Here is an 8,375-nt window from a genome sequence, read left to right as displayed (position 1 = left end):
AATCAAATAGGAGACAAAAAAATACACAACTTCAAATACAAAGATGCAGAAATTACATCCCATACAGCAGTTTTTTTGTCAAGTTACAAGGCATGTGCCGTAGCAAAACAAGGCAATAAACCAAGAAAGAAAAAGAATGGGACCCAGGAACAATAGCTTCAACCCAGGACAGCAACAAAGGGAAACATCCCTATGTGAACGTGTGGCAGCCAGAGTGGAGAGTGTGTAGCCCTCACTGAAGCAGGAAGGCTGAGGGTTGTGGGACAGAGGTCTCCAAGAAAAAAGCATGACTTACTAAATAAGAGGTTCTTCGGTTTAATACAAAACTATACGCATGAACACATGAGACAAGATAAAGAGGGGAAGAAAAAACGAACTCTAGAAATTGCTGGGTTGGGGGAGAGGAAGAGGCTGTTCAAGAAAGTGAAACTGAATTAACTGAAACTAGAGCTATCTTTATGCTGGGAGGATACTCAGGAAGTCAGGAGGTAAGGCCTACACTGGACAGAACAAGAAATAGCAGAATGAAGACATTATTAAGAAATATGGAAGACTAACAAAATAAATAGCAGAAAGACTGAAAAGTGACTGTTTCTGGTAAGTAGGCCAGAGGTGGGGTAGAGGAAAATGGAGTTATTTTTCATTACATATTTTTAAGAACTACTTGATTAAAATATGCTACATGTATTAATTTGATAAAAATCAAAAATACTTTAAAATACTTTGATCACAGTGAGATTTTTATTTTGTTAACTACTTAACTATGATTTGTCTGATTTAGTGATTTACAGTGCCTACAACGGAACTCAAAGTCTTACCCTGAAGGGATTACAAACAGCACATGAGGACAATGACAGCGTTGTTGGCCCAATACACCCTAAACATGTTAGCAATAAGATTACTCAATGAGAACTAAATGTCAAAGCATACTGGATGAAAGCAGAGAAACTCTAAAACTCATCCAAAAGAGATGGAGTGATGTTAGGCTAGGATTTGACATGGAAAGCTTAAAGGCATTAAAATACCTACAGAAATTCTGTGTTAATCAAAAGGGGGTTTGGTCAGCAATGGAGGCACAGAAAGGGGACTTAATAAAGGCAACATTGACTTGTGTTCAGGGGAGAGCGCATGTAAGTTCCCACAAGTAAAGGCTCATATATCTCCAAAATGAATGCTATCACTGCCTTATTATAAGGACTAATACACCTTTGTATTTAACTCCTTGCTCTAACTCCATTCTCATCAAGCATGCTTCTGACATTTTTTAACTTTCCTTGTAAATGTGCAAATAGAGAAAGAACACAAAGATCATAAAATGAGTGTCTGGTTCATCTAATGGTTATATTTCCCATCAGTATTATTGTATTTTGTATATAAATAAATGTGACCTTCATTAATGCTGCCTGCTCTGGAAGAGGAATCTCTCTTGATGTGCTATCAAAAATCAGGTTTAGGACCTTACAGGACTGAAAGCGACAAGCCAGATCACGAGTGTCAGAGGATCCAGCAGGTTTCCCCTGCTGGATGAAAATGGGTGAAAATACAACTTTTCAGATACACATCAACTGTACAAGAAAATGCAAGGTTAATGCTGATTTTGCCACAACTCTTAATACTTGCATTTAACGAACACTTCTGGATTGAAGAGTTTGGAGAAGCGATTGCCACCAGGCAGCCAGCTGACAGGGCCCACAATGCTATTTCAAGACAGCTGTAGAGTCGCCAAGTTTTTCAGTATCATCTGCTTGTTCATTTTCATTGGCATAATTAGAAATTACTTGGGAATAAAATAATAATAATCTGCCCCACCCCCACTCCTTTCCAATTAAATAGTAAAGGAAACGGAAAACTTACATGGCACTGTGGTTCCAAATCTAGTGGGATTCAACACTATGAACCTGTTTTTCAAGCTTCTTCGTCCCACACCTTGAGCTCCTATCAATACTAATGTCTTTCTCTGGAAGGGAGGCATTTTGGCTACCTCCTCATATATCTGGATTTCATGACGATCAAATTCTAAAAGTAAGGGAATGGGAAAACATCATATTCAGTTATCTTTTATTTTTTATTATTATTTTAAAATTAATTAATTTTTGGCTGCATTTGGTCTTCGTTGCTGCGCGCAGGCTTTCTCTAGTTGAGGCGAGCGGGGACTACTCTTTGTTGCGCTGCACGGGCTTCTCACTGTAGTGTCTTCTTTTGTTGCGGAGCACGGTCTCTAGGTGTGCGGGTTTCAGTAGTTGTGGCACGTGGGCTCAGTAGTTGTGACTCGCGGGCTCTAGAGCACAGGCTCAGTAGTTGTGGCACACAGGCTTAGTTGCTTCGCAGCATGTGGGACCTTCCTGGACCAAGGCTCGAACCCGTGTCCCCTGCATTGGCAGGCGGATTCTTAACCACTGCGCCACATGGGAAGTCCCTCAGTTATCTTTTATATGGGTGAAAAACCTCTGCTATTCTGTTCAGTAATGGCTTAGTTGTCTTGATAGTTAAGTATCACTTTAATTGTACTGACTTAGTACAGATTTTTAAAAATAAATTTGGTAAAGTACAATAAATTATTTTGTACCCTGATTTAAACACCTGCTTTTATTCATTTGCCTTAAAAAATTGTCTAACAAAACCAGAAAAATACCCTTACTTTATCCTTATCAGATAATCTATCCCTTAAAACCTGTTTCTTATTAATTCATCAGTAGAAATAATTACTTAATATAATCAAATTGCAAATTAGTTTATGTAATCTATTCCACTAAAAAGTGAGTATCACATATGGAGGATAGCAGTACACTTAGAGTGGCTGCTTAAATAAGTTTCATAGAATGAGTATCCCCTTCCAATGATATAAATGAATAAATACTGTGTGGTGAACTCTGCAAATATTAGTTTGATTAATAAAATGCATATAGACAACATACTAACATTTAAATATTAAGATTCTAAATTTATGTATAAAATAAAATGTTGGATCTTAACTATTTTCAGTAGAAACACATTCCAAAATTATGATCAATGGGAAAATTAGAAATTTTCCATTTTGCAAGAAAGCTTTAAGAATATATATTTAATGAACAATAAAGCCAGAGGATTTGAAATATTATATTACCTATTATTATGGCTATAACTTTCAATCTATAGTAATAACACTTCTTCCTTAGGTTATTATCTTAACAGCAACACTTTCTTTGCACAATTTCTCCACAATAGATTAAGGGACAGTCTAATTTCCCCTTATTATATTATTATTATAGTACATTATTAGATTATTTCCTTTCTAATGTGCTATTTAGTTTATTACCAATATAGAGGTAGCTCCGAAGTCAAGAAAGCACTTTAAAATTATCAATTCTTTTGAGTAAGCCTCCAGAGCCTTCTGATTCTAAGAGCTGCATTTCACTCCTATCAGCCTTTATAACTGAAAAGAATAACTGTGGTAGGTGTCATATTTATCTTTATTTAAGTCTAAAAGATTTAAGAAAGAATCCTACTAGATCAGGCTAAGATTTGTTTGGTCCAGTATTATTTTTCCAAAAGTATCATGGACAATGTTATGGCAGAATACAGTTGCCCTTAATCACAACTCTTTCTTTTATTATCTTTAAAAAAGACATTCTGTTCTGCAGAAATGACACAAGTTTCTATCAAAGTTCTTGAACAAATAGTTTCAATTGTCACATTGTTCCTTCATTAATACAAGCATAAATCCTAACCAATTCATTTTCTTATAAACTATGAGTATAAAATAAAGCACACTAGTGATAGTGCAAGTATATATATCAGGATTTAAATAATGCCTGTATATTATTGTACCAAGTGTTCACATGGCAGTCCCTTGCAGCTGGGTACTAATCTGAATTAATTCATTTAAAATTATACATTTAGAGTGTATGCCACATTGAGAACGATATAAAGCTATTTCATACTACACTTGGATTTCTCAAAAATGTATTTAAAACATACCTGCATTTCTGGTTGTGAGATACATCATCTTTTTCTTTTTTTTGCTACTTATGGTTCCACAAAAAGGTCCTGAAGGATGACAAGGCAAATATAACTTAAACAGTATGTCAGACTATATACACTGCCCTGTGGTGTTCTATAGGGGTGGGAGAATTATCTTCCCAGTGTTGCATCCTACAAAGCAGAAGCAGGCAGGGGTGAGTTGAGCCACTGAATTCTGATACAATACCAGCAGGTGGCAGAAAGGGAACAAAAAGTTTACTTTTGAGAGCAGTACACTAAAGCAGATGAGAGGGATTAATTCCAGATATATTTTAAATAAATTCATCAGCTAATTCAGATGAAAGAGGCAAAGAAAGGTGGCCACAAAGGACTACCTGTTACTTATTGTATCGAGTTCATCACCTGAATTGTCCCAGTCTCTTCTAACAAATGCCTTTCTCTTCTCTTCCAGGAACTGGCTTGGAATGAGACCAGCGCTTCCTCCCTCTTTTACATGGCTAGCCTAGAATCAAATTAATGAATTGTATATCTCAGTGATCAAAATTTGAGACCACATTCTAATAAGTAGGACAAGCAATAGTCAGTTAAAAAAAAATCACGTTTGATCTTAAGAAACTGACCTTGATATTTAAATCCACGGCATTGTCAGGATATTGAAACACTTTAGTACTGAGGAATCAATGGGTACCTAACCAGTGTGCTATTTGGTAGTGAATTTTTAGACCAAAATACAAAGGTATAAGGCTCTTTAAATTACTAAAACTTTTTATTTATAATACTAAACTAGTGAGAATGGAAAGGAATAAATGCTGTTATGTGTTGGCACCTAGTTAGGTGTTTGTTATCCAATAATCCTACTACGTTGGTATTTCCTGAGGCCAAATCAATGGGAAAAAAAAAAAAAAGAGACAGCACTGGGAGAACAGAGTGGAGAGTTTAGTTCATGCTACCAGGAATCTGAATATCCTGAGGGGGAGTAAGTTTAAAATAGGTAAAACCTCACCTACTGTCAACAAACTAACTTAAAATGAAACCCAAAGAAGTGCTATTTCAAAATAGTGGCTGGAGAACTGGCTACTAATGGCTTATCCCACAACATTAGTGACTTTATCCTTACAGCTAGCACAGAAAAATCCAGTATCATTTTTAGCAATTAAAATCCTGAAAAATACAATTAGAGTAATAGATGACAAACATGCAGGAAGAGATTGAGATAGATAATGGTGACAGGTGATAGAGAAAACTGAGAGATGGCATTCACAGAGAAGGGAAAAAAGAGAAAACTGGGGAAGTTTAAAAAAGGACACTGTCACAGAAAGATTTTTTTTTAGATGAGTTCTAAGAAGTTCAGTGGAAACCTCTTGAAATCATGGATTCCATTTAAACTACTCATTTCTTAGTTCTCTCACCACACTGTGCCCTTATACATCATAATGTCTTAATTTAAATTTAAGGACATATTAGCAAGACTGTTCTTATTCTTGTAATTCATTCCCCCTTAGAAGTCAATATAACTTATTAGAGGTAATGTGAGTTACTAATGTCTCCATTTAATTCAGAACTTAGTGCTAGGTACCAGGTCCTTTTCTTTCACACTTTGTTCCTTAATGAGACTCTCTTTTGCTTTTACAGTTTAAGCGATTTTAGACTTTGTTTCTACAGTTCTGAATACTGTGGTTGCTAGTCAATGTAAACAAGTACAAAACCGGACTTATTACTTATGCTAGAGTTTTCTGAAAACTGTATTAATGGAAAGGAAAAGGAAGACCATCGCACACATCTTCTGGAAAATGGAGGGCGGAAAGACAGTGATAACACACATCCCTTTCCATACAAACAGATTTCAATCCAAGACCAAACAACACGGATGATAAAGCAAGCCTTCATTTCTCAATTACTGAGAAGAGGTGGGCAAATGGATTTAAGACCTTAAGAAATTACGTTTTATTTGTCATGAATGTATACATAGAGGAGACAAGAGGAAGATTACTCTACCTACAGTAAAAGACTCCTAGTTAAGAGGAACAAACACTAAAAAGGGATGACCCCCAAGTGAGTTGTTCCTACCCAATACTATATTTTACTGCAATCACATGTGGAAGAACTGACTGGTCTAGTCTCTAAACCAAGGGAAGAGAACCACAGGCTAGTTAATTCTGCATTTATTAACAGCTACTCACAAATTCCCTCTCAATTTGGTCTTCTGTCCACAAAATTAGCAGCCATGAAGCAGGAGCTGTTCATGCAGGAAAAATCATTGGAACAAATGCTAATACCTTCTTCCTGAATATTCAGATATTGGCCAGATCTAAGATTAAAAATAAAAAGGCAGTTGAAGAGATTTTGAGAAGCATACTAACCTGCCACCAGTTTGGGTCTTCTCTGTTTACAATCTGAAGAATTTCTCCTTTTGAAAACTTCAATCCTGCTTCTTTGCAGGGTATCAGGTTATCATTGTATGGATTATAATCAAAATGACATTTCACAAATACCTAAAACACAGCACAATTAAAAATACTAGAGATGTATCATTTGTCACGGGATTTCTGAAATCTTTTTCAAAGCACTGTGATTTAATTGTAACTGACAATGTATTTAGTACTTCAACTAAGGAACTTGTTTTCCTTAAATAAGTATATAATTATTAGAACATTAATAATTTGGTATCAAAGAAAATAAGAAATAAATGTTAGTACTACAGTAAGTTTTTGTTTCTATTTTTAACTCCTAATTGTAAATCAACGGAGTTTGACAACTGTTTTCTCCCACCATTCTTACACTTTCTCTCAATCTTTTCACGTGATTTTCCAACCAACACTGCGTAATTTTTACGCAAGTAAATACTACTTTTTAATTAACATTCTGAATTAATATATGCAGCTGATTTAAGGCATGTATTTCAGATATAATAGGACTGACTTAAGTTTCCTGAAGCAAAAATTAAATACTAAAAGTTCATATTGAAAACAGACCTGAAATATATTTATTAAACTTAAAAAACAAAATACAACCCACTTTCATCCCTGGTAATAACATATATTTTTAATCACACAGATTCACACTAGCCAAAATTAGTGTGGAAAATACTTTTCTGGAATCATCTTGCTTTGATGTAAACGATCAGCATTAAATTAATTGTAAAACAAATACTGAAAAAGCCTTGAAACTATTTTCCAATTTAAATTCATTTAACCACACAAATTTCCTTTAAATCTGTTTTATTAATAAAAGTATGTCAATTATCACTATTAGTTATGATCTCCAATATCCAAAATATTGTTTATTAATTTTAATTTTAATTCTAATTAAGTTAAGCATTTTCAGTATTTGATGGCAAGTTCAGAGCAATTACTTTCTTAATACAGACTTTTTTCAGGCATATTTATAGAAGTTCAAATTTTATCTGCTAAGGAACTGACTTAGTATTAATCAGCAGGTAAACTAGCAGGAAAGCACATAATTAGTCAAATAACAATGTTATTTTTCTATTTATCATACTTCTATAAATATAACCAAACAAGATATTCAAATAACACAAGCAGATATATTACATTATTAGTGTACTAAAATGTAATGTGATGGATGCACATTAAAATAATTTAAAAATAAATTTGGGAACATGACAAAATTTTAGTTACTTACAATTAGATGATTTTGACACAAAGCATTCAGAATATTTTCAATAACTTTTGAAAGGCTAAATATTAATGCTTAAAAAAATCAGTAAGCCAATAATTTTTTTCCTGATATAGAATTTTAGAAATATCTCAAAGGCAAGCATACAAACAGTATTAAGATTGCTAAAATGTGACAAGTGGCTAACTTGACAATGGCATGCAGCTCAATGTTTTGGCAATGGAAAATACCCAAAATGATTAAGTGTAATTAAGGTAAATTTATCTGGCTGATAAGACAGAAAAACAGAGTACAAGAGAATCTCCTGGAATGACATCATACCTGATGGACGTGTGATGGATGCCTCTCCATATTGATGCAACTCTAAAAATATATTTTTCATTGCATAAATAAAGCCAAACTTTAAACTGATAATAAATTAAAAAAATACAAACTACTGGCCCATATTTACTTCACTCATTTTGGTAAAGCAACTACTTCCCTAATTAATTGTCCACAGGCTATAACACCTGAAAATGATACACGCAAAAGTTAGAGGTGTTTGAGGCAAAGAAGGATATGGATATGCAAAGTTGTAAAAATACTTGGATACTCCTTACTTCTCGAGAAAGCTGCACTGAATTAATAGTAAGAGGATCCTGTCATCTAATCATGAATGTGTTTATTATTCTTATCTGTGGGACAGAATATATCTTATAACAAAAGGCTCAGACTTTCTGAGTTAGTCCAAGTTTCAAATATTCATTTCCCTACTCTCATCAAATTGTTCTGGAAATGTC

The 8,375-nt window shown here is 34.2% G+C and overlaps 2 protein-coding genes across 3 annotated transcripts in view; one reads left to right on the top strand and one right to left on the bottom strand.

Moving 5' to 3' along the window:
• Positions 1-4,525, top strand: part of GSDME (gasdermin E) — a 92,347-nt gene extending 87,822 nt beyond the window's left edge. Inside the window, 1 exon segment of the mRNA XM_024755036.1 lies at positions 4,412-4,525. The gene's annotated coding sequence lies outside the window, so the exon portion shown is untranslated.
• The window catches only part of PALS2 (protein associated with LIN7 2, MAGUK p55 family member), a 78,591-nt gene that overhangs the window by 17,538 nt on the left and 52,678 nt on the right, over positions 1-8,375 (bottom strand). The window contains exons 6-10 of one of the 2 annotated variants that reach the window (XM_024755034.1): positions 7,918-7,959; positions 6,321-6,452; positions 4,363-4,462; positions 3,958-4,026; positions 1,855-2,016 (exon numbers count right to left, since the gene is read on the bottom strand). In XM_024755034.1, coding sequence (XP_024610802.1) covers positions 1,855-2,016; positions 3,958-4,026; positions 4,363-4,462; positions 6,321-6,452; positions 7,918-7,959 — 505 coding nt within the window. The remainder of the gene's footprint in view (positions 1-1,854; positions 2,017-3,957; positions 4,027-4,362; positions 4,463-6,320; positions 6,453-7,917; positions 7,960-8,375) is intronic. The other variant, XM_024755035.1, reaches the window with a different exon arrangement.

Source organism: Neophocaena asiaeorientalis, unplaced genomic scaffold, assembly GCF_003031525.2.
Source record: "Neophocaena asiaeorientalis asiaeorientalis breed wild unplaced genomic scaffold, Neophocaena_asiaeorientalis_V1.1 scaffold36, whole genome shotgun sequence".
In the NCBI taxonomy this organism is placed as follows: domain Eukaryota; kingdom Metazoa; phylum Chordata; class Mammalia; order Artiodactyla; family Phocoenidae; genus Neophocaena; species Neophocaena asiaeorientalis.
The sequence above is the reverse complement of the archived record's forward strand: the minus strand, read 5'-3'. Positions and strand labels throughout refer to the sequence as shown.